The sequence below is a fragment of the Lutra lutra genome, chromosome 9, assembly GCF_902655055.1.
Source record: "Lutra lutra chromosome 9, mLutLut1.2, whole genome shotgun sequence".
Classification (NCBI taxonomy): Eukaryota; Metazoa; Chordata; class Mammalia; order Carnivora; family Mustelidae; genus Lutra; species Lutra lutra.
Window position 1 is genome coordinate 15,705,896 of NC_062286.1, and position 25,587 is coordinate 15,731,482.

At 59.0% G+C, this 25,587-nt stretch overlaps 1 protein-coding gene across 1 annotated transcript in view; it reads right to left on the bottom strand.

Moving 5' to 3' along the window:
* The window catches only part of HS1BP3 (HCLS1 binding protein 3), a 29,182-nt gene extending 3,937 nt beyond the window's left edge, over positions 1-25,245 (bottom strand). Inside the window, exons 1-6 of the mRNA XM_047744939.1 lie at positions 25,139-25,245; positions 20,480-20,645; positions 16,662-16,869; positions 14,748-14,967; positions 3,745-3,905; positions 2,816-2,930 (exon numbers count right to left, since the gene is read on the bottom strand). Of these exons, the coding sequence (XP_047600895.1) occupies positions 2,816-2,930; positions 3,745-3,905; positions 14,748-14,967; positions 16,662-16,869; positions 20,480-20,645; positions 25,139-25,170 (902 nt within the window). The 5' untranslated portion in view covers positions 25,171-25,245. The remainder of the gene's footprint in view (positions 1-2,815; positions 2,931-3,744; positions 3,906-14,747; positions 14,968-16,661; positions 16,870-20,479; positions 20,646-25,138) is intronic.
* Positions 25,246-25,587: the final 342 nt, after the last annotated feature.

Consider the following 25,587-nt stretch of genomic DNA (forward strand, 5'->3'; position numbering starts at 1 on the left):
TGCCCTTTACATGCTTCCTAAACCAGCAACCAGCAGAGACATCTGGACCGGGGCTGCCCACACCTGGGCCAAGGTGTCTAAGGGTCTCTCAGCAGGCCGCATCTGCCATGCTGGGGACAAGGGAGAGAGGGCTCAGGTGCTAGAGGCAGAAGACCCCGGAGTCCCCATCTGCGAGATGGGAACGCCCACATCACCCAGCAAGGCCTGCAGAGCCGCTGTGGGCCCGGAAGCACAGCACACGGTGCCTGGAACACGGCTCCATTTCCCTCCCACTGTGCCTTCACCAGTGGCCTCAGTCCGCTTTGTCATGTTCCTTCCCTGGTCCTCAGTCTCCCCATGTCAATGGGGTCCAGCTCAGACATCAACCGGGCTAGGAAGCAGTCTGTTGGAGCGTGGCGTGCCCAGCACCATTCTCCCCTGGAGGGGCGGCCTGCCAAGTACCAGCTGCCAGAGGAGCTCTGGGTCACCCCCCTGAGGTGGGGCAGAGACCCCAAAGGGAGGAGTCAGAGCCTCTGAGGATGGCAGAGCTGTCCCTCCAGCCCAGCCAGAGAGGGCCCAGCCCAAGCCAGGCCTTCGGAGAGGTAGCTGTCTTGGGTTTGAGGCAATCCCCGAAGTGTGACAAGACCGGCTGCTCCTGGCCACCTCAGCTCAGCTGTGGCCCGGCTCCCCAAGGCAGCGGCTCATCCCTGAGGCCCTGGGGCAGGTGCGGGCTCCTCCTGCAGCCTCCACCCGGGCTGGAGCCCCGGAACAGCTCAGGGGGACTGAATTATCCTCCCACAGGGGCCTTCGGGAAGCAGCAGCAGCTAAGAGCCCATGTCAGCAGCCCGGATTTATGCAGCTGGGGCAAACCCTGTTGGGAACTCAGCAGCAGCTGCTGTCATGGCAGGTGGGACCGTCACGCTTGGGGTACAGGTGGTGGCAGGGGCACCCCTTTCCATGAACTCTATTTCTACCCAGGATCCCCGAGTCACGGCTGGAACTGGGTCTCATGAATGCCAAGGCCCGGCTCCCACAGAGAGGCAGCGCAGAGCTCTGAAGACCCCAGTCCCACTAAACCTCCCCAGGTTCTCACAGGGGACAGGCCCCGACCACTGGCCTGGCTGCACAGCAGGGGGATACTGAGGCTTGTGAGACCCCCACACCTGTGGGGCAGAGTGCTCTGGGGGGCTTCAGGCTCACTAATGGCCACAATGCCATGAACGGGTGGGTGACAGCACCAGCGAATGGAAGAGGATTAGGAAGCTTTTTATCGTCAGGAACCCTGATCGCTGCCTGGATAGTCGTGGAGCCCCACAAAGAGTACGACGCGGCTCCTGCTCTCAGAACGTGAGTTCGTTCTCACCAGCCGTGTGGCAGAGTGAAGGCAGGGCCGCGGACACCCATTCCCCAGTAATTCTCAGAGGGCTGTGGGGGACGCCAAGAGGCGTGACAAAGAGAAAGGGCCCCAGAGACCAATGGAAACATGCAACGCTACACGCTGTTTCCTACTCATGCCCAGAGTTGTGCTGAACACTGGTACTGCCCCAGCCGTCTGGCCACAGAACCCCTTGAAGGGACACCGGAGCCCTGAAGAACGTGGGTCAGGAAGTGCTGGCATCACAGACTCAGGAAAGACTGTGCCAAGAAAGGCCCCACGGAATGGCCTCCCTGGGACACACCGAGTCCTGGAGATGGCAGAGCCTCCCCGAGTAGGGCACACTCCACGGGGCCCTGACGCCCTCCCCGGGACTGACTCTACTGCCTCAGTTTCTCCTCTCAAGGTATCGCCACCCCAGCTTCTCCCAGCCTGCTGGGGCGGTCAGGGGCAAGGACACAGATGACAGTGAACAGGTGCCAGGGCCCATGGGGAGATGTGAAGACAAGACGCATTCGCTGTGACTCGGGCACTGACAGGGCTAATAGCCCGAGGCTGCTAACGAGAGCGCAGAGGACAGCGTCTCAGCACCACGTTCCTGGAAAGACACAGCTCAGCCTCCTGTAAACCGCTGAGCACAGCCGCGTTCTGGGGGTGCGAGTGACGCAGCAGAGACAAACAGTACCAAGCATGCAGAGAGCACAGCCAGCACACGCATAAGCGGCTGGCCCAGGGCAGGAGGCAGATCTCCAAGCCTCTCCTCCTCTAAGTGCTTCGAGGGTCCTGGAAGGTGCGGGGAGGACAGGACACAGACCAGGGGACTGGGTTCCAAGCCCAGCTCTGTCCTGGGGAAGCTCGCATCTAGGTGGGGGCCACTGTGAGGATGAAATCAGGCCATGTGTAGGCTGTGGCACATGGACCATGGCCAGCACCCTGAAGCAGGAGCCTCCGTGCACACGTTCCGTCCACCCACCTCTGCGCAACAGACCATGCCTCGCCCTCCCCTCTATAGCCTGACCCTGGGACCCTCCTGGGACCGGCTGTGGTCCAGCATACCTGCGGTTTTCTCCCCGAGGAGGGCTGTGTGCTACCAAGAACCCATTTTAATGGTTGTACCTAAACGTATTTATGCCAGTTATACTTGCTCTTGTGATTATATAATTTAATTATTCTTCACATAAATTATGAAAGCGTGAGTGTGGGAAGTCAAAGACTCATATTCACGAAGTTCTTTCTGGAACTCGCAGAGCTACCCGGCCTGTGGCCCATCCCCATCCCTGCCCCAATCCCCGCCACTGCCTCCTGGTCAGCGCCCACCCACAGGCTCCTGCCTCTGATGGGCCAAGATGCCCTCTCTTGGTGGCCGAAGCCGGTGAGACGCTCCCACACGGGGACGGGTCCCCGGCTCTGCCCAGGCTGCTCTGAGGGCTGGCAGAGGAGCGCCCGAGGGACAGGTGGTACCTGAACAGCTCCGCGTGGGACACGGTCCCTCCACTCTCACGGGCGGCAGACAGCAGCAAGGGGTCACCCAGAGGGACAGCACCGCCGAGGTCAGGGTCTTCGAACAACTTCAGGGCTGTGCAGAAGGCAGGGGCAGAGTGGTCAAAGGATGTCCTGGCCTGTCCTCAGCAGCTGGGGGCACAGGTGGGGACAGCCTCACCCAGCCTCCTAGCCCAACCAGGAGACAGTGAGCAAGGGACAAGGCAGAGCAGAGAACTGGAGGAAGAGGCCCGGGTGGGGACAGGAAGAGGGCAAGGGACAGCACTCAAAGGTGATGCTAAAATTTCCAAGACATGTCCTCAGAGCTGTGAGGCCGGGACTGTCATTCTCATCAATGTGTTCTCGGGCTCGGTACAGAGCCTGGCCCTCCGTGGGTGGTCACCAAGTGCTGGGTTAATGGGGGACAGCATTTGTCCATTCTGAACGAGGACCCGGGTGGGGTGACGAAAGGTCAGATCTCGGGACAAGTAGAGGAGTCCCAAGGCCGCTCGGCTCTCCTCTCTCCGACTCTGCCCAGGACCCGCCAGTGGGGTCTACTCAGGTCACACAGAATCTATCATAGAGTCGCGGCACACCTGGGTACTTGCATCTCCCTCCCAGACAGTGCCCACATCTGGCCACTGGAATGATAAAGATGCCACCCCCACTTCCCCAGGGTGATTAGAACAAACATATAGTCCTGGAAGGTTCCAGGCTATGGAGACACAAAGCGCATGACTAATCTCTCCAGCAGAAAATCTCCGTAAGCTGAGCGTGGACCACGTCAAAACAGGACAAGGGGAAGATCTCCACTGTGCTCACGTGTGGTGGGTCCAACCCACTTGTAAGAGTCTGGCTGGGTCATGGAGCAGACACCCAGAGTAGAGGGAAGGCCTGAAGGCTCTACTTACGGTCCTGGAGGGGCACGTCCTCTGCGGGGCGCTGGGTGGAGAGCTTCGAGCTTGGGCTGAAGAGCCCCTCATCAGGGTCCACCTCCTCATCAAAAATGGTGAGTCGGGGTGAGGGTTTGGGCTTCACAGCCACTTCAGGGCGTTTCTTGGACTTCTTAGAGCTACGGAATCACAGACCCAGCTCAGTTTTCACGAGAGCCCGGCCAGCGGGCGCAGATGGCCTGGTCAGAGCCATGCAGGGGAGGTGAGCTTGAATTTGGGTGAGGAAGGAACTTTCTAGTACCCTGAGGTGTAAGACCCTGCTATGGGAAGTGGCTGGGCCCTGTGCCCCAGGATGTATGGGAGGAGCAGGGGAATGTCGGCATGACCGAGATGACCGCCAGACAGCTCCCCGCCCTAACGGGCCAGCCAGGACTCAGGCCTGCTTGCCCGGGCACCAGGCAGAGCAGCTGCTCTCCTTCTGGAGGCTGCAGGAGCCAAGTGCCCCCAGCGTTCCCAGGGCCAGGCTCTTCAAAGCCACTTGGAAAGGGGGGTGGATGCAGCCTGAGGCTGGGAACAGGTAGTACCCAGGGACAAGCGGAAAGCAGGTTTCCCTTGAGAAGGGAAACCTCTGTCACCCCAACAAATACTTCAGTCCCACTGAGCGAGCCCCACCTCCTTAAGGAAACCTCTCGGCTACTCAGAGCATCCCCCACTGGCTCTGTCTCCCTCACCAAGGTCCCTTGATGTCTCATTCACCCACTGGCCAAGGTCCTGTCTTGGACAAGATGCTGCTTTGGGAAACTGGGAGAGGGCATGAGGGAGAGTTCTGGGCCATGGGCCTGCTTTGTTTCCTGCCCTCGGTGGTAGTGATGCAGAGCACACAGAAGCCTTTACAGACTTGGACCCTGCAGCTCTGCATACGTAAGTCACACTGCAGATAAATAAACAAACAAACTTGGTTTTATTTTAACACGGTGATCCAATCCCTGCTGTGGATGCCAAAATTAGCCATTATAAGGTTCCTGCAAATAGTGAAAAGACACTGTTTACTGGAAACAGAATTTCTGGGGTGCCTGTCTGCCTGGCGGGCAGTTCCACTAGACAGAGGTCACCGTCTGAGCTCCTGCTGGCAACGCTGTGTGGGAAACCTGTGGCAGAAGCCGGCCCTGCCATCCTCAATGGCACAGACCAACCAGCAGCAGATGGACAGAGCGCCAGTGGCCCTGGAGGCCGGAGGGCAGGCTGCTCAGAGGAGCCCATTCCCATGGTCCGGCTGCAGACCTGCGGTAGAATCAGAGGCTCAGCTGAGATGGGAGAAGCTGTGGGAGCTGGAAATGCCCCTGCCGCGGGGTCACACCTCCAGGACGGAGCCCACCTATGCGCTCAGGGCCAAGGCCTACTCACAGTCCTGCGCAAAAAAAAGGGGAGGAGCAAACACCACTCCCCTTATGGTGTCCCCGCAGCAGGGAGATCCAGGGTGGGGTGAGAACAATAGGCTCAGGCCTGCACATTTTGAGGATGAAATGGAGAGCAGAGTCTCAGGGCAGGGGTGGGCCAGGAGGTCCCACGTGCCCCGACCCTGCTTCCTCCATCTTGGGCACAACCCAGACAGGCTCAGGTCACAGACCTCCTGCGCACACGCCTCTGCTTTGGTACCACCCCCAAGCCCTGCTTGTGAAGGTTCCAGGCCTTCTCCATCCTCATAACAAGTGCTTTCCAGAACCTTCAGCCATGCCACCTCACACACCCTGAAGGGCCAAGGTGGACTGCCCTGACAGGGACACCTGCTCTTTGTTTCTCGGATCAGGGTAAGCCGGTTTGCCTTCCTGACCCCTGGGACGTGGGTGCCAGAGGCAGGCCAGACGGAGACCGCTCCAGCCGAGAGCTACTGAGTCAGAGCCCCAGGGCCAGCCCAGGAAGCCGCACTGGAGTCTCCAAGGAATCTGATGCAGCCTGAGGCCTGTGGGCTCGGCCCCACTGCTGGCCTCCGTCACCCAACAGACAGCCCTCACCTGAAGCCCTGGAGCATGGGGGCCAGAGGCTTCCCACGGACCAGAAATCAGAGGAGCCGTGGAAAGATGGGAGCAGTCCTGAGAACAAAGGAAGGGAGAGGATAAGCATGATGAATTCTGTCTTCAGAGAGATCTGTGACTTCCCGTCTTACACCTACTTCTGGTTCTGAGAACACAAGTTTGGCCTGACTTTCCTTCTATGTGAATTTTCCTCCCAAATGGGATGAATGATCTTGTTTTTCTCCCCGGAGACATTTCTGATCTTTCATGGTCTTGAAATGACATAAAGCCAATCTGTGGCACGTGGGGGCATCCAGTCAATTGAGCACCGTCTGTACCCCACCCCCCACCCCGACCGGGCTATCCTCCGTCTCCCCAGCCCTCCCTGAGCATTCCCAGGGGAGGCAGAGAACAGGCAGGAAATAGGGAGCACTGACCGCTCAAAGCCCCAGGGTCCTGCTCTGGTTGGCCCCCGAACTCTAGTCTCTGGGACACACCCACGTGCCTGGTTCAGAGAAGACGCTCCACAGATACTGGGTCAAAGAGGAGGACTGATGGATGGAAGGACAGATGGAAGGAAGGAAGGAAAGGAGAGAAAGGAAGGAAAGAGGGGAAAGGGAAGAACAGACACGTGAACAGAGAGATGGACACAGGGGACAGTACGTCTCTTATCCAGACTCATTTCCGCCTGCTCCCCAGGAATAGCAGAGAGGGGGTGCAGATGGGGTTCCCAGCACCAGTCTGAGACAGAGACAGTATCTGGAAGGCTTCGCTCCTCCGAAGCTGGCGGTCACATCAGCTGGTCTCCTCACCCACCCTCAGCCACTCTGTAAGCAGCTGGCGTTCACCCCGGATGCCCTCTGGGACCCAGCACTCACCCACGCGCACCTCCTGGGCTGAGCAGTGAGACCTGCCACTGCCCCAGAAGCTCACAGCGGACTCAGAGGCCCATAAACCCATCATGACCGCACAGGGCAAGAGTCCTGGAATGTGCGGAGCACAGGGCAAGGATCCAACCCAGCCCTAGGGGCTTCCTGGACGAGGCAAAGTGAAACAGACACGGACTCAGGCAGAGGAAGTGAGCCCCTCATCCGTGAGGTCTGCCAGAGGCACGGCTCAGGCACGATCAGGAACCGGGTCCCCAGGGCAGCATGGCTTGTGGTCCACGGAGAAATGATCAGGGCCTGGCCTGGGGGAGCACTGCAGTATGATGCGGAAATGGATCGGGGGACATCAGAAGGCAAAGAGCTCCCAGAACACATGGACGGTGAGGTGATCAGTGAGCAGAAGGGGCGAGTCTAGAAGGATGCCAGACCTCAGGCCTCAGGGCGAGGTCGCACACGGCCTACGTGAGGTGAGTCTCTAAGCCCCTGTCTTCCCCTCATCCACAGACTGTGTGAGCACGGACTCGGGCTGCATACACAGGCTATGGCCCTGACCTGTCCCCCACCCACCCCGGTCCCTGCGCTGCTCCTGCCCCCACAGTGTCCACACGGCTCTCTGCAGCATGCACTGCGCAACTCTGCTGTGCCCGTCTGTCACCCGCCATGCCTGTCTGCCACCCACCCTCTGTGCCACCGCAATATAGGGTGCCTCTCCTTTCTTCACCGAAGGGAGGCCAATAGGATTAGACTCTTGTCACCAGGGCTGGGGCAGCGGGGCACAGAACAGAGAAGTGTGTGATGGACAGACCTCCTGGAGAGAAGGCAGGAGGTGACCTGAACTTGGGCAGGCTCTGGCACAGGGGGCATGAGGTGGGGCGGTGTGGGGGAGGGCCTCCCTGGATGGGTGCAAGTCTGTGGAAGCAAGTTTCTGTAGCAGGCAGGTTTGTGCACGGACAGACACCAGCTCTTCTGCCTCGTGCGTCTGCCGGCAGACAGATGTCCCGAATGGGCCATGTGGCGCAGGCAGGGGAGGAGCAAACACAGGGAGGCGGCAGGTGCCCAGGCCGACAGCACCGACAGTGAGTCACAGCCCCGCTCATGGGGCTCAGGCAGCTGTGGTGACAGTGATGGACACATGACAGCAGCCTCCCCTCCGGCCACCCAGGGGGCCTGTGCCCATGTTTCCAGGTGCACCTGTGCCCCAGCCGACCACCGAGAGCCACCAGCTGCCCAGGACCTGCATCACTGAGTTGTGGGAGCACCTCCTGGACCCAAGATAAGGCAGTGGGTCCTTCTGACGCCTAGACTCACAGACAGCACAACATACCCTCCAAGCTGGAGTGGTGCGTAACCAAGACAGAGATCATCTCCTTTCTAATCGTACCACGTTCCTGTTTTCCAATAAAGTATTTTTCATTTTCGGATTTTAAATTCAGTTTCTCTTCCTTCGAGGGAAACTCACAGAGTGCCCATGAATGAACTTCTGCGACCTGTATTCCGGGACAATGTCATCTGTACCCGCACCAGGCTTCGGGGCCTCCATGATGACCCAGTCATCACCGTGGCGTGGGTTATGGGGGACAGGCAGTCACCCCCGAGCCGTGCCTGCCTCCCCGGATGGGAGCTTCGGGGAAGCGCTGGACGGGGGCTGAGCAGAGTCGGGAAAGCAGCGCTCCAGGCAGAGAGGCTTGTGCAAATGCCAAGGCAGGAAGTGCGTGTGGTGTAGGCGCAGTGGCCAGCAGTGGCCACGAGCCGGGCAGCAGGCACATGGGGGAGGGGGGTCTGAGGGGAAGTCGGGGCCAGAGCCCACAAGGCCTGGGGGAGAGTCTGGCCTCCCTATTCCTGGGGAGCAGCCCTGGAGGGGGATGCAGGGAATCCACGTATGACCTCGGGTCAGTCCGTTCACTTCTCGGGGCCTGTTCCCTTAGCCATTACATGGGAGTAAGGAATGCTCTGGAAGCAGGAGCCTGCATGCAGGGCGGCGCAGGGCACAGCAGGAGCCTGATACCAACTAGGTTCACATCAAGCTCCCGCCCCACGACTGTATTCTGTGCTCTGACAAATACACAAGGCCTGCCTGGTAAAGACCCATCATTTTTTGAAGCCCAGGGTCACATTCAAGGATCTTTCTCAACAGCCAGAGCCGGACTCCCCAGGCCACTGAACCCCACCTGAGGGCTCACTGATCAGCCCCCCCAGTACTCCCCTGCCTTTGCACCTCATGCGAGCTGAAGTTTCTTCCCCTGCCTCTCACCCAGCACGGTGCCCTGCAGCACCACCGAACCAGGCCCGTCTGGCTGCAGGGGACCTGTCGCCCCCACCCCCAACTGCTGGGAAGCAAGGCCCCAGGTCTGGCCGCACCCCCGAGGGACTGAATATACAAACGGGCAATGGGCAGAGCAGACGTCAGACAGACCCGTGTCTCACACCCTGCAGCCGCCAGCCTAAGGAATCAAACCACAACACAAACCGGCAGCTACCCTAATCTTTACCCCGGCTTCCCTCCTCATCCAGCAGCCAAAGAAAGCCAACTACGCTCAACTACACTCCCCGAACCGACCGCAGAGCATGCGGGAAGCCACAAAGGCAGCGGCCTCCCTCGCCAACAGCCTCCAGTCGGGCACAGCCCAGCCTCCTCCTTCCCACTAGGAACCGTTCCTACTCCAGCCTGCCTCCCTACTCCAGCCTGCCTCCGGGTCTGCTAAGTGCAGGTCTGACCCCTCCCTTGCCGCAGCCGGCTCCAAATCAAGACCTTAGGCTGTTCTCTCTCGGGCCATCTTGGTTTATTCCCACATCCCCGATGACAGTTCAAATGCTCATGTGACCCGTGGGGCCTGGCAGTCCCTGCAATTGCGAAAACCCATCACCCCCATCACCCAAGCTGGAGAACGCATGGAGAAGTTCAACGACCTGTCCAGTGCCCTTGGGGATCTCAACCTGGGCCTTCTGGCCTCTAATTCTGCTCTGGGCTGACCGCACACCCAGCTATCCCAGTGGCTTTAAACCATGCTCTAAGGGGCCGGGACTTCCACAGAGCCACTCAGGGCCATGGGAGAGGTGAGCAGAGGCCTAGGGGGCAGACGCCCAGTCCCTACTCCTGTCCCAACCGGGCCAATTCTCCCTCGGGCTGTTTGATACACACTGGGGCTCTGTATGAGATTTCTCCTGAACTGAAATTCTTGCTGCTGAATTAAAAGAGTGAAAAGCAGATGCCTGGGTGGCTCAGTCGGGTAAGCGTCTGCCTGCGGCTCAGGCCATGACCCCGGCATCCTGGATTGAGTCCCACATCAGGCTCCTTGCTCAGGGAGGAGCCTGTCTTCCCTCTCTGCTTGTGTACACGCGCACTCTCTCTCTCTGACAGATAAATAAATCTTCAAAATGTCACCTTAAAAAAGAAAAAAAAAGTATACGGCAGTGTCACACCATTCATTCAGGCCAGACTTTCTGTGCTAACACGGATGGGGAGATCTGGTCAGTAGAGCAAGTGTGGCTGCCCTAATGGGGGATGTGGCTATGAGCGGTAGGACAGCTGTCACCATGCCCCCTGTAGTCCTCATTGATTTTGGTCCCAGGCCAGGCCAGGGCTGACTGCACGGCCCCACTGTGACTGGGAGAACTGCCCCCTAGCAGGTGGCAGGTGGGAGGGGAGCGAAGCCAGAGAGCCAGAGAGGGGCCCCCCGAGGGTGCCTGGGACCACCCTCCTGGAAGCCACGTGGCCAGTGGACCTACTGCTCCTGTCTCAGTTCCCTCTGCCATACCCAAGGCCCTCATCAACTTTGGCTTTTGGGGCTCCTCAAGCGGGAATTTCCCCGTGGATCACCTAGAGCATTCCTTAAAGCCCCAGTCTGAGGGGCTTCTCGCGAGCTGCAGGGTGCTCAGGGCTCCCAGTGGGCCTGCTACCCATGTGAGTGGGGTGGGCGAGGAGCCACCCGTGCAACTCCCTGCACACCCCGCCACGGCCTACCTGGGGGACACCGTGCTTCTGAATCTCAGAAACTGTACTTTTGTGTGGCGATCAATGGCGGTGGCCGCTAACCTCACCACGGTCACTACTTCACCGTGTATATGTGCATTAAATCACACGGTACACCTCAGACTCACACAATGCCATATGCCGACCACTTCTCAATAAAGCTGGGGCAGAAATAAGTCAGTCTCCAATGGGAGCAAGTCTAGGGGTACCTGGAAGTGTGCTGGGTCATCCCAGATCAGTGATGTTACCCAAACGTAGGGTAAGACATTTTTATACTAAGATGCATAGGATTCTTTTGTGAAGATAACGCAACATTTGTATAAACAATTGTGACAAAACGCATGATTCATGCTCCAAAAAAAAGTCCAGCTTCCCCGCTGGAGGCCACGCACAGGCCACTGGGCACTGGCCCCCACCTCCTGTGAGCAGAGAGCAGGAAGCCCAGCCTTGAGGGAAGGCATGTCCATGCAGGAACCAGCCTGTCCCTAAAGGTGCCACTGTCCCTAAGGGTCCTCTGGGACTGGGGGCTAGAGGAGGGACTCCCTGGGCACTGGGGGAAGAGGTGGGAGGCAGCAGCCGCGCGAGTAGGCAGAGAGGCCTTCCCAAAAGAGAGGGACTGGGTCCCTAAAGAATGCTTCCCTGGAGGGGCACAACCAAGGCCCCTGGGCAAAAGAGCCCAGGACCTGGCTCTAAGGGCAGCTCACTGGGGGGAAAGCTCCACACAGGATAAAGTTCCTCACCGCCTGTAATAGCAAAAACTTACAGGAAACACCACAGTGCCCCCAGGCAGGCCTGGCAATGCCACTTACAGGCCATCGACCCGGCAGACTAGCACAGTTATGAATGTAGAAGTCGATTTACTGATCTGGAAAGACCCAATATATAAGCTGAAAACAAGCAAACTGTGGAATGGTGCACACAACGCACCAATTTTGGGTTTGAGAAACGTACATCCAGAAGCATATACCTTCAGGGAAAAAGCCTTTTGCTGTGTTTTCAATTGTCTGTACCAGTCGTGTATCATTGGAGTTACGATTAAAAACGTTCCCAACAAGGTATTTCCAGCAGAAGGCAGAACTATCATGGTAGAACTCCGTCTTTCTCAGATGTGCGAAGTCTCTAACACAGAGAGCGAGACCTGACAACTCTGTGGGATGGGGAGGGGACCATGACAGGACATGGAGAGGAGCACAGCGTGCAAGGCTTGTGCGCTCGGCGTGCAGATCTGTGGGTCACTCCTGCACAAGGATGCTCAAACCCTCGCAAGCAGGGGAGCAGCATGGCCAGGACGGGCCCACGGAGAGCGCTTTCTGTCTTGGAGCACCCGGTGCTGGTGCAGCAACTCTTTGCCCCTAATCAAAACCAGGTTTAAGAGACAAAGAAAAGCCAGGCCGTCTGGGCACGGGGCTTTGTGCTGGCAAACCCCCCCCCCCACCGCCCCCAGCAGCCCTGCCGTGAAGCAACAGCGCCCCGCCAGGCCCACGGCAGGAAGGACAGATGCCTGTCGCCTGGAAATGAGGCGGCTCAGGAAAGCCAGGCCCACAGGAGTGCTGGGGTGGGGGTAGGGGGGCACATCTGGGAGTGTGGCCACAGGGGTGGGGAGGCACATCTGGGAGTGTGGACATGGGGGGGCGGTGGGGGGGGGCCACACGCAAGGCTCAGCCAAGTCCCTGCTCAACTGTCCTGGACTAATCCCAGGACCCTGCCCTCCTCCCACTTTGCAGAATGACTGGAATCAAGGGACAGTCAAGGGGGCGCCACTGAGTCATGACCTGCCAAATGGGGCTGCGTGAATTTGGAGGAGCTACTTGTTTGTCTCCACACTTCAAGACTCCAGCTTCCCCCCACACACACACGCGCGTGCGCACACACTTCCTGGAGCGCACGAACCCACACAGGTTCTGAGAGCAATGTGGTGTGTCATGACCTCTAAAAAAAACAAAAGCAGAAATAGAAGAGAAATGTCCAGTTACGGGAATGGAAATCAGTTTCTGGCATTTAATAAGCTCTCAAAAGACCTTAGGTGTTATTCTCCCTGATGAGAGTGACAGTACCGACCACTGTCACACCCGTCATTACAGGAAAAACCAGCAGAAGGTCTTAAGCCTCTGGGGCCCTGGGCAGGTGCTACGCTCTCCCGGCATTCGAGAATGAGGCCCCCAGAGCTGGTGACAGTGCCGGGGGCGGGTGGTCCCAGACATGTCCCTTGACTATCTGCTACTGGAATAAGTAGGAAATTCAAAGCGGCCCTTGCCAACCCCAAACAGCATTTTCCTACCCAAAAAAGGAGCCGCTTTGCTAAGCATGACCCTCAGCCAAAAGCTGGCACAAACCACTGAAATCCTGGTCTGGCTTTACGTGTGGTTCCTCTGAACAACAGGGAGCCTGAGTTCAAACAAAGCCTTATCCTGATCAAAATAAGCCCAAGAAGGGCCTGCAGGTCGTGTGAGGCTGCTAAGAAGTGGCTCCTACAGACTGCTCCCCACATAACCTCGCTGCCTCTCCCCCAGGGCCGCTGACCCCCCGTCTGGGTCAGGGTGGCCGTGGAGGGCTAGGAGGACCAGACCCCAGGCCTGCACTTCTGGCTCTGGGCCCGGGTCTCCAGAGTGTGACTCCTCATCTCTTCTAGGCTGGTCACAGGGGGGCCGTGCAGCCACACCTCCACCTGCCCGTTCCCAGCCTCACATCCCTCTGACTCCCCCAGGACAGGAAGACTGGTGGGCGGTGGGCAGAGCCTTCTGGACTGCAACTTTCATGTCCTTTACGCTGAACTTGCCCCTCCCTGATTTCTGGAATAGGACCTGTGGGGCGGGCATCCCTTGTAGGGTGACTGAACTTTGATCTCTCATCAGAACAGAGGGACGGTCACCCTGGGTCTACAGTCCGATTCGGGGGAGGGGTGGGGCGGGAAGCTGCAGCCATGAGAGGAGCGAGTGCTGGCACTCGCGTTAACTCAGCCTCCACCCGGGCCCTGTGGAGAGGGGCTCCCATGACCCGACTCACCGCAGAAACTGAAGACAAGGGGTACACTGCCAGGGCCACACTGCTGGGAAACAGCAGAGCCAGGATCAAGGGAAACAGCAGAGCCAGGATCAAGGCCAAGCAGCATCCAGAACCCTGACCTAGACTGGAATCCCAGTACCATTATTTACCAGCTGACTGACCTCGGGCCGGACACTCGGCCTCTGCAGGCTTTTCTTTAACCTGTGAAGTGGGAGACCAGCACCTCCTCGCAGGCAGGGTGTCCGTGGCACACAGGACACGCAGAGCGGGTAGTACGCTGGGCATGTGGGAGATGCTCAGAAACATCCTACCTGGTTTCTCATTCGGGCCGAGAGGGGGTGAAGGCCTGGGGCGGCCAAGCCTGTCTTGTTTTGGGGGGGTCCCGCTCAGACACCTCGGCCTGTGCGCACTGGACGGGCCTCAGGAATAGACAGCGCTCCCGCCCGGACCCCTGCCCCCAGCACAGGGCGGCCCCGCAGTGGGGGCTCGGGAGCAGCGTACCGATTCGCGAAGGCATCAGGGGCTCAGGAAAGAAGGAGGCAGCGGATGACAGCCGAGGGACCACTGAGACCATACCTGGCTCAACCCTTCCTCCCAGCCAGGGCACCTGTGTGTGCGCCCCTGTGTGCGTGTCCGCGCACGTAAAGGAACTCAGCGGACTGGCGGGGGGGGGGGCTCGCGCCACCTTCTCCATCACACACAACTGGCTCCTCAGAGGCTATCCATCCCCTCCATCCATGTGATTCACGGGCCTTACAACTGCCTTGTGGGGAGGCAGGGCCCAGGTCAACACCCCTGCTTTAAGGACAGTGCAACAGGGCCCAGGGGGCTCCAATCACATGCCACAAGCCCCAGGCTGTCAGTGATGAGCCAGGTGGAGAGCCCAGGGCTCCTGGGCTGCTGAGCTGTCCGGGGGTACTCAGCCAGGGGCAGCCCTGCTGGGACTCAGTACAGAGCTGGGACCCAGGGCCTGCCCTCTGGCCAGGGAGGAGAAGGTAACATCTGAGCCCAGCCCGAGCACACCAGGCCACAAGGAGTGATGACCAGGGAGACAGGCGTTCTCAGACTCCAAGGATGGAGGGAGGAAGCCCTCACCAGAGAGCTTGGGGCAGGCCAGAAGGAGGCCCTATCCAGGATGTGGAGACCTACCGCATGATGCCCAGGGGATCCAGTGCCTCCTCCTCTTCTTCCTCGGAGGATTTTCCTGCATCCTCGCCCTTCTGGCCTGTGATGGGCAGAGCCTCAGGCTCTGCTCGGTCCTGCTGCTCAAAGAAGTCGAAAGCCTCCCCGTCTTCCTGGGCCTGGTTGTGTGTATCCAGGACAGAGACATCTCTGCTGGTAAGGTCTGTAGCCCCTGGGGATCTGGTGCCTGTGGAAGGAGAGGGAGGAAGGCACCTGACACCCACTGCCAGGGGATGAGGCGGCCTTGCCCCACCCAAGTTCCTGTGCCAGGACCTGAGCTGGGGCTTCCTGCAACATGCTGGGACAGGCTGCTGGGTCTGGGTAGACGGGGGGCAGCCGGGGCTCCAAGCCCAGAGACTGCAGCGAAGCCTACAGTGGAGTGGTTATAGGCACGAGCCTTGGAACAAGTTGACAACACGGCAACAGCCAAGCCTATGTCCACGGGCTAAGGGCAGAGAAAGCCAGCCCGCATGCATCTCTGGGGCTTATCAGAGAGCTCTGGCAATCCAACCATAAATGAAGACCTGCTCCAAGGGCCTGGGCACTTAGACTATGAACCCAAAGGGGCGCACAGTGAGCTCATGGAAGATTCCAGAACAAACTGTAACAGCTTCATTACAAACTGGCTTACATTAGCACTTCTCAAAGCATGGTCCACAGATGGAAATCCATGATGTGGTAAGCACAGAAAGGGAGAGCAAGCATCTGGAAACTTCCATAGCAGCTTGGCATTGTCACGACACCCAGACATGTGATTCTGTATTTGTGAAAGTATCTGTCCGTGACAGATCGGGAATACAAATCTAGCCCTTCCCCAAGGACGGATTGAGAAACATAGGTTTAGACTACTTGTTCACCTCTATCCAGATAGTTACTGAGTAACAGACCCTTGAAAGCAGTTCCTTTAAAAAAAAATACCACCCTCAGATAAAGAACCTACAGCATGCCTGGGATACACCAAAGCAATATGTGCGACTGCATTATGTAGATCTAAGCAGTAATGATAGGCTGCCTGATGTTATGCTTGTTATTAGAACAAATGTGGAAATATCACTCAAAATTTCAATTCCGTGTGATAGGCATCATGTAAAAAGCAATTTTGTAGGTATGGACTCATTGAATTACTGTAAAAATCCGCAGGAGAGATCCTGTTCACGCCTCTGCTCTACAGATAAGGAAATGGAGGCACAGAAGGGCTGGTAGAGTCAGACCACTGTATCCCACCCACGTCTCTGTAACAGAGGGGCCAGGAGATCCGGAGTTTCTTCCAATGACGGTATCAGCTGGGGCACCTGTATCACAGGCAACACAGCCCACTGGGAGGCAAGTAGGCTGTGATCTCACAACGAACAACTCGGGGCCCACAGGTGCATATGGGGGGCTGGAAAAGGATGGAAGAAGCCAGGGCTCTGCAGCCTCACCCAACCCCAGCCTCTGTGCATTCACAAGCTTTGCTTTTTTTATTCCTCACCCCTTTTAAAAATTTTTTGGCTTATTTGCTGTTGTCTTCTGAAAAACTCCCACCTGCCTTGTAAAGCTTGGAGACCACAGCAAATAAGCCCTGTGTAACTTTTTTTATTCCTCACCCCTCTAAAAATTTAACCTCTCTGGGCGCCAGGTCTGAGGCCTGGCTGGCAGGAGGCAAAGTGGGACATGTGTACGTATGGGCTGGGAGGCTCTGGGGACGGCCAGGATGGGCACTGGTGGGGTCAGACTATAGAGAAGGCCCCGTGGGGGCCCCGTCTGGCGGCTCCCGTGGGAGCCCCGGGTGGCAGTCTCCTCCCGCCAGCAGTGGCGGCCCTGCTCTGGCCCAGCCAGGGGAGTGAGGCCTAGTTCTGGGCCAACGGAGACCTCAGAGGTTTGGGACAGAGCCTCAGGTACCTAAGAACTCTAGCAGCTCTGGGCTTCCAGCCAAGTCGGCATCCTTCGAGACACAGCGCAGAATCTCATTGAACACCGCTCTTCTTTCCCGGATGTCGGACTCCCCAACGAACAGGACCTTCCTGGGGAGTGGGGGAAGGCTGGCCGTGGGGTAACGGTTGCTCAGTTTCTGGTAGAACTCCTCGATCTCACTATACTTTTTGGAGACCTGGAATGAGAGGAGCCATGTGCTTCCGGAATGTTCTCCCCCTAACCCCACCCAGACAGCCCGGGGGCCAGGCTATTGGGAGAGCCCATCCCCAGGATAGCTGCCAAAGGACAGGCAGGTGCCTGGGGCATGCCTCACTCCCTCTGACCCTCCCCCCACACCCCTGCCTTAGGCTCTGTTCCCAACACCCCCTAATCCATGCTAGGCTAAATTATGAAAGTCTTCGTAGCCAAAGGGGAGATGCAGTCAAGGGGGATTCCATGCGCTGTCACAGGTCCAGGTAGAGACATGTGACACAGGGACCCCGGCCTGGCCCACAGGTGACCGTGGGGGCTGCCGGCCTCCATTCTGGGCCTGCAGCATGTTAGTGGGGTGACCTCATGGTCTGTGCGGCAATGAGGTCGTCTTCTTACAACAACGTGATCTGCCTCTTCTAAGCATAATTTCTCGGTCATTCTCCTGTGTGGGAACAGCAGCCTTCTAGTGGGGATGGTCCTCAGTGCTCACGGGGAGAAGAACCAGATACGGCAGGGCTGTTTCTCAGCGCTGCTGTTGGCTAGGACCCCCAGCATCCTGGAACCTCAGGGAAGCAGGCCCCCTGAGTCACCCTGAGACAGCACCCCGTCCCCAGCTGAGTTTGCTCTGTGTGAGGCCACCCCAGCATGGTCTCTGCCCCACGTGGCCCGGGCCTCTTGTGGCGTGAGTGGCTGAAGCACGGTGGGAGATAGGAATTGCTGTAGACCATGTCACCCATGGTGAGCTCTCCGGGCCCCCTGCACCCAGGCACACACCCCACCAGCCGCCCAGCGTCCCCGCTTGGCTTGGACTCTGTGCTCCCCCTGTATGCGAGACCCGTCCCCCCAGCTCCTCTGAGGGAGCACGGAGTGTACAAATGGGGACAGTCCCACTTCTACTCCCAAGCCAAGGCTGGAAATGCTGGTGTGGCTGATAGACAAGACCTGGGAACCCCGGGGCACAGCAGTGTCACAGCACACAGCCCTGGACACCTTGAACTCTCCCCAGAAGCCCCAGCCTATCAGGGATTCAGATGCCGGCAGGTGGCAGGGGCAGAATCTAGATCCCCAGCACCCCCAACCCCCCACACACTGGGGAGTGGGATAGGTGACTGCAGCCTGCGGCTGTCAACACAAGAGCCTGGCTCTGGAGCTTTCCTAAGAACAGCCCTCAAGGAAAGGTAAGAGGATCCTTTTCACCTAAGGGATGCAGGCTCCAAGCGGACCCCTGGGTCCTGAGAACTGGTGACTGCAGCTGGCAGAGACCGAACCCTGGCCAGGAAGCTCTGACCCTAAGGGTTGAGCGCCCTCTGCTGGCTGGACAGCTCCATGCGGGCAGAGTCCACGGACTCACAGGGACCCTGGTCCTGGAAGTCGTGAGTCTCCAGAGCACTAAGCCTATGGGGGGGGGGCAGGAAGTTCTAAGTCACCCCATCCAGGACCCACATGCATCAGTGCTCCAAAGCCAGGGCTTTTCAAGTAGCTACCCGAACAGCAGCATGAGGAGGCTCGGAGAGAGGGAGTGCAGAGGATTCTCTGCCTGGTACGTCCACACACAGGGTAGACAGCGCTGCTCCCCAGAGTCCCCGAGGGAAGCCTGTGGGCCTGTGCTACCAGCACACGGGGCATCCGCTCAGCAGCAAGCATACCCAGTGCCCCTCTCTGGGGATTGGTTTTACTTCCTGATTAGCAATTAAACTCATTTTTACATTAAAGCATGGGTATCCTTTTCAGGAATAGAAGGCAAATGCTTTTTTTTCTTTTTGCAGCTAAATCATGGAACTTCAGAGATTTTCAGGCTTTGGATTGCATCCCCAGATTTCATGGCGGCTGACGGGTGTAAAGCACTCTCCTCTGCCCTCACAGGGGTTCAGACTGCCTGAGAAGCACCCGCCGGAATGACCACCCAGGCCTGCACATGCCCCCCTCACAGGGCGTAGGTGTTACCGGTCAGAGGAAAGCGTGCTGGTGTGATGCACGAAGGGGTCAAGCTGTCCTCGCGCACAGCGTCCCACATGAGGCTGGCTCTCGGCACAGCAGTGGACGCTGCTCCCCGCTCCCCACACGCTCCTCTCTGTTACGCCCAGAGACTGGACCTCGGATTCGCTCTTCAGCTCCCATCCCAGAAAATGGGGCTGGGGGGGTGGGGCTGGGGCGTGTGTTGAGCTCCATGGGGGGGTCAGACCAGACATCAGAAGCTGCAAACCCCCACCACTCAGAGCCAAGCAGAACCAGAACCACCACCTAACCTTAGACCTCGCCTCTCACCGGAAGTCCAAGCAACACATGAAAGATACCGTCCTCTAGATGCTACCATGTGTTCCATCTCCCACAAAGACAGACCTGGGCCATGCATTTTTATCTCTGAGAAGGTGATGTCTCTGCTACTAGGGCACCACAGCCGGGTCACTCACTGTTTCCTTTTCTGTCTCGGCTGCCAGGACTTTCAGAACGAACCATGAGCAAACCTGTAGCTACTGATCCTGTCTACACCACAGGGCTCTCGTTCATTTTGCCTTTATTTTATTTTATTTTATTTTATTTTATTTTATTTTTTTAAGATTTTATTTATTTGTCAGAGAGAGAGGGAGAGAGAGCGAGCACAGGCAGACAGAAAGGCAGGCAGAGGGAGAAGCAGGCTCCCCGCCGAGCAAGGAGCCCGATGCGGGACTCGATCCCAGGATGCTAGGATCATGACCTGAGCCGAAGGCAGCTGCTCAACCAACTGAGCCACCCAGGCGTCCCCATTTTGCCTTTATTTTAAAGCTCTCTCTTCCCTTAGCTCCTGTGACTCCAGGATGCTGGGTCTCCAGCGTCTCCAGTCTCCTGTGACTCCAGGCCCCAGAGCCTCCTCCCTCTCCGTGACCATCCCGGCATGGCTGGGTCTCTGGGGTTCCCTCCTAAGCCCTTCCCTCTATCCTCCACATCCATTCTCTGGGCAACCTCATCCACTCCCAGACTTTCAACATCACTTCTAAGCTGACGCCTCCCAAACCTGCCTCCTGGGCCTGACTGGTCCCTGGCTCCAGCCCATGGATTGGTCCTCTTGTGTCCTTCTGACTGACCCGACCCTCCGCTCCTTATTTCTGCTGGTGCAGACGATATGCACATTACTTTGGAGATATTTCACAAATCTCCGCCTCCCCCTCACTGCTGGCCTGCCTCCAGTCCTCCCTTGGCCTCATCACTGGGCCCCCTGCCCCTGCCCGCTTCCTCCCAATCCATCAGCACTCCCCACCAGAGGGGCCAGTGAGTCACTCTTAAACTCCAACCTGGCTGCAGGACAAGCCGGGCTCCCTGTACGCCCCCTGTGACTGTGACGGGGACCCTGTCCGCTGTCTCCGCATCCTCCAGGCTGATACTCCACTGCACGCAAACCGCCCCCTCCCCAGCCCTGTGGCTAGTCTCCGCTTAGGCTGGGCCCTCTGCCTGGGAGACCCTCGCGCCCTCCCCGCCTGGCACCTTCTGGCACTCTCTGGCCCAAGCAAGTGCTGGCTAGAGATGCGCCCGCTCCCTGCTGCTGCTCATGCGGTGGTGGCAGGTGTGTCACCGGGCCCCTGCCCCCCCGGAAACCCCCTCCCCAACCCCCCGCTCACCAAGAACTGGACGACATCCTCGGGCCTGTGCTTGGCCGACTTGAACGCGGCCAGCCGGGTGACCACCAGGATCTGGTACTCCACGTGGCCGGACAGCATTTTGCCCCGCACCTCCTGGTGCTGCGGCACTGTCAGGTCGAGGCCCGTGTGCACATTCTGAACTCGCCTGCCGGAGGGAGAGAAGGCAGAGGAAGCTCAGGTTCAAGTCGGCAGGCTTCTGGAGCGGCAGGGCCTCAGGGTGCTCCCGCAGGCCTGGCGAGAGGCCACTCCGAGGGCTGTCCTCCATGGTCGATGCTTCCGGCCACCTGCCCCACCACACACCGGCCCCTCATAAGCCTGGCTTCCCAAGCCCCACATGTGGGCGCTGCCTTCGGGCTGCGTGCAGATCAAGGGCCGTCCCCAGCAGGAAAGCAAGCGGGAGCAGAAGAGACAGGGCTAGTGGAAAATCACCAGCGGGGAGGTGAGCTCCGCACACTCAGGGCACCAGCCCCTGCAGGATTTGGAGGGATGGCATCTGGGGGCTGTCGGCGCACAGGGAAAGACGGACACGCCGCCAGGAACCAGGGCAGAGACCTGTTTCTTCAGCGAACCCGAGGGCAAGAGGGCTACAGAGGAATCTGCCCAGGGCAGGGAGGATGGAAAGGGCCCTGGGTGCAGGGTTCTCAGGAGCCGTGGGGCCCCTCGAGGCCCTGTGGCGTGAGGCTTTGTGAGAGTGCCCAGCAAAACAGTGCAGCTGCTGGAGAACCGGTCATCACCACACAGATGTGTATGGGGGGTCAACAGGTCATGAGACGTTATGGCAACTGCATGCTCACCGTCTGAAAGGGGGTAATGCGGACGCACGCGTACACACATCACACACACCCAGGACAGGACCCCTCATCCTCGAGGCTGAGCAGGACTTCAAAGACACTCTGTCTCCCAGGACTCCTTTGGCGTGGATTTCTCCCACCTCTACACAGGCATGCGACATGGTCACCACAGGGATGCCATCTGTCCCCCACCAAGGAGAACAAGTGCCACCCGCCTACGTGTGAAGTGCACACACACGCAGAGAGCCTGCAGACCTCCGCACACACATGAGCGTTTTCGTGGGACACAGGGCTCGCTGTCATAAGCACTGATGACTGAGGGACGCCCAGGCGACACCAAAGGTACCTCTGTGAGATGGAAAAACACACCTCACGCATCAGCCCTCCTTTCCTTGGGCCAGGGACCGAATGAGCATTCTCGGCCTTCCGCGGAGCGAGCTGGTGCTGCTCCTGGCTTAGCACACGGTGTGCACGCGTGTTCCTGGGACGAGTGTGGGAGCGCAGAGCCCATGACAAGTGAGCCTGGGAACAGCCGGCACTGCTGTGGGCTCTCAGGACCTCACCGAGGTCACTCCTGCTCTCGCAGCCCTACAGGGGACACAACTGCTGGGACCCATTTACAGAGCGGGAACAAGGCACAAGGGAGTCACCTGCTTGGGTCTCTGCTGGTCAGAGCCGGAGCCAGCGTTCACACCCAGGCCGCTGCCCCAGAGCCTGTGCGCTGCCTCTTCCAGGCTGGAGGGAGGCAGGAACGAGGATCATTAAGGCAACGAAGCACAGGTGGGCGGAAGTGCAGAGGAGGGGGGCCTCTCAGCCGAGAAAAGCAGGTGTGCAGAAGCCCCTGACCTCCCACCGGCAGGCACCTCCTAACACCGAGTTCACGCTCTCCCTCTCGGTACCCCGCATCGGACCACACCAGGACCTTCAGCCCACGATCCCACTGCTCCCACTGTACCTCCTGCTCCTGTCACGCCTCCTTGGCTGGGAGGCCCCGGGGTAGGACAGCTGGAATCACTGTTGCAGGCCCAGCTCTCCAGCCCCACCCCCCCCGAATTCTCCAGTTCTCTGCCTCCTTTGTACCAGTGCCCAGCAGCTGCCCGGGACAGGGACAAACGCTCGGATATGCCACCTGGTCCCACCTGGAGTTCACAGCCACAATCTACAAGCCGCAGCCTGGGCCTGGCACCCCTCCCTTGGTCTAGACTGGGCTTCTCCAACCGTGGTCCCCGCCACATTGGTGTCACCTGGGAAGTTCAGGCCACTGCATCAGAAGCCCCGGGGAGGGGGACCCACCAGCTTCATGTTGACAACTTCTCCAGGTAACCGATGCACCTGAGCCTGACTCACTCACTCTCCCACGCCTCTGGACCCCAGGCAAACTTTGGCCATAAAAGGCCAGACAATAAACATTTTAGGCTTTGTAGGACCTATAACCTCTGTCACAACTACTCAACTCGGCCACGTGGCATGACAGCAGCCAGGACGATACACCAACTTTATGTACAAAAGCAAGAGGTGGGTGTGATCTGCTTCACGGGTGTAGTTCAGTCGGCTGTGCTCTGACACCAAGCTTCTGGAACCTCAGGTGCACCCGCAGAAGCTGTCAATGCACAGGTCTGGACTCAGCAGTTCGGGAATGTGACCTGAGAGTCTGCTTTCCAGCCAGCTCCCCGGGGATGCTGACGTTACTCTGCTGCTCCTGGGACCATCCACTGAGCATCAAGACGTGGGGTCGAAGCCGCGTCGCTCCACAAACCCCGGATGGACCCCCGACAGCCCTGTTTATTTCCCCGAGAACGGCAGCAATCAGAGAGATCCCCCAGCTTCCGCCTCACAACGGGCCTGCACCCGCCTCCCCCACCTCTGGGGACACACTGGTTGGCTCCTACTTGAGGCCATCGCCTACTCAAGGCACACTTCTGCAAGTCTTCCTTGTCCCTTCTCTCTCCCTCCACCCCTGCACTGCTCCCCCACCCACCCACTCCCAAACCCACAGCTCTTCACTGCCTCACCCACCACTCCCCCAGGCCCACGCCACTCCAGCCACGCTGGTCTCCTTGCTGGTGCCCTGCCCCAGGACATTGACTCTGCTGTCCTCTCTGCTCGGTACTGTCTTGTACAAGATATCCTCATGGCTCCCTCCCTCAGGGAACCTGTCTGGATCTGCCCAACTGCCACTCTGTCAGAACGACACTCCTGGATGAAACAGCACTCACTCCTGTCTCCTCTTTTTCCCTCCTGTTTAATTTTCCTTCATACCATTTATCGTCCCGGACACACCATCTATTTACCTACTGTTCAGCTGTCCCCACTAAAGCTCCACAAGATGGGCTTCATTTGGTTCACTGCTGTACCCTACAACCTGAACCAGTCCTTGGCACAGAGCAGGCACCGGGCCAGGAGCTGCTGGACAAACGCAGGTGGAATGCCAGTGGCGATGAGCAGTGGGGGGCTGCGCCGGAAAGCTGAACTGGGGTCCGACTGGGAGGAGCCTGCCTGGTGGCCGGTCTCAAGCATCTGGACCCCACTGCGGGCAGCGGCTTGGGTCTGTGGGTGCCTGCCAGCGGGAAGGAGTGAGCACCACCTGCTGGGCACCCGTGACCTATGAGCAGGCCCTGCCGGCCCGGTGCAGGAAGGAAAGCCACCAACCCCCTTACCAAGCACTGGGCGCCGAAGTCGCACCCCATCTATATGGGCTAAGAGGGGAGTCTGCCGCTGGCACAATTCATACCTGCCAATCTCAAAACTTCTTTTTGCAGAGAATGAAACAGGCTCAGGGAGAGGTGACTTAGGGAACCCCAGGTACACTTGTGCCAATGAAGACACAGCCTGTGACCTCACTGGGTCATGCAGGGGACACCAAGCAGGTTCTGGCATCAGGGTTCACATACATAATCACATTTTTCTAGACCTGAAGTCACAGGGGAGTTCAGATTACAGCGGGAAAAAGAACCGTTGGGCTGGGAAACAAATACATCCATTTCTGCAAGAAACTGGCATCTTAGACCAAGATCCTGGGTAGGGGAAAGGAGAGTGGCGTCTGCGGAAATACCTTAAGTGAGTCACTCTATAACAGAGTCAAAGCACATGCCTCCTTCCCAGGATCCACCTTGCACAGGTCCTCCAGGTCTGGGTCAGGCTGGGCCACCACGGCACCTTCTCAGGCATCTGCTGTAACTTGCACTTTTCTCCGGAGCTACCTCCTGGAGCAGCTGCCACCGCTTCTCTCCCCCTCACCGGGTTAACTCCTACTCTTCCTTGGGACTCGGCCTCCTTCGCCCCCTCCTAGAAGCCTGGGTTCCGCCCTTGCACCGCTCCCATGGCAACCTGAGCCTACTGCCCCCTCCCCCCTTCTGGCCCCCGCAGGCCTGGGTTCATTCCGTGTCCCCTAAGGGGCCGGGCCTTTTAGGATTCACCCCCATCCCCAGTGCCGCGCACGGGGTCTGGCACACAGTGAACGCTGACAGGAGGCATAAACTATATTTTCGGGCTAAAAAGAGGTTTAACGCACGTCGGCAAAGGGGAGAGGAACCCCCCTCTCCGCCCGCCTATGGGACCAGCCAATCCCGGCCTTCCAATGGGTCCGGAGCGAGTTCGTTACCCTCTTAAGGGCCTCAGTTTTCCCCATCTGTAAAACGGAGACACTCAATGCGCCCACTTCTCCCGCGGGGCGGCTGGGGGGCCGACTCCAGACCACCCGCCAGGGCGCTGGCGAGGCCCGGCCGCGGGCCCACGGGGAGGAACGCCTCCGCCTGCTCCGCGGACTGGGGCGCATCCGGCTCGTTCGCGCGCACCCGGAGTCGACGCGGCCCGAGATGCGGCGCCGAGCACCGGGGGTCTGGCTCACCTAGAGGTGACGAGCACTGCCGGGGACTGCATGACCGCGGCGGCTCCGGGCGGGGCGCACGGTCACGGGACCCGCGGGCGACGGCGACGCCGCGTCCCCGCCCCGCGCGCTCGGCCCGCCCCGGCTCCGGCCCCGGCCCCCGCCCGCCCCCTGGTGGCCACCGGGCTCGGCCAGCGGCCGCCGTGAATTTGCGGCCTTCCTGGTGCTTGGGAGCTACTGCCCTGCGCCGGGTGGGCGCTGTCGGAGGCCCAGGTCCAGCCTGGCCACGCCCCCTGCCCCCCACGACGCCCCCTATCCCGGGACCAGGGTCCTGAGCCAACCGCGTGGCCAGGAGACACCGAAGGATAAACGGAGGCTTGTTGGGAACGGCAAGGCCTGGTCTGCGCCAGTTGTCCTGGCAGCGACAGCGCCTGGTTCGCTCCTAGCAGAGTGCCCAGAGTCAGACGGCA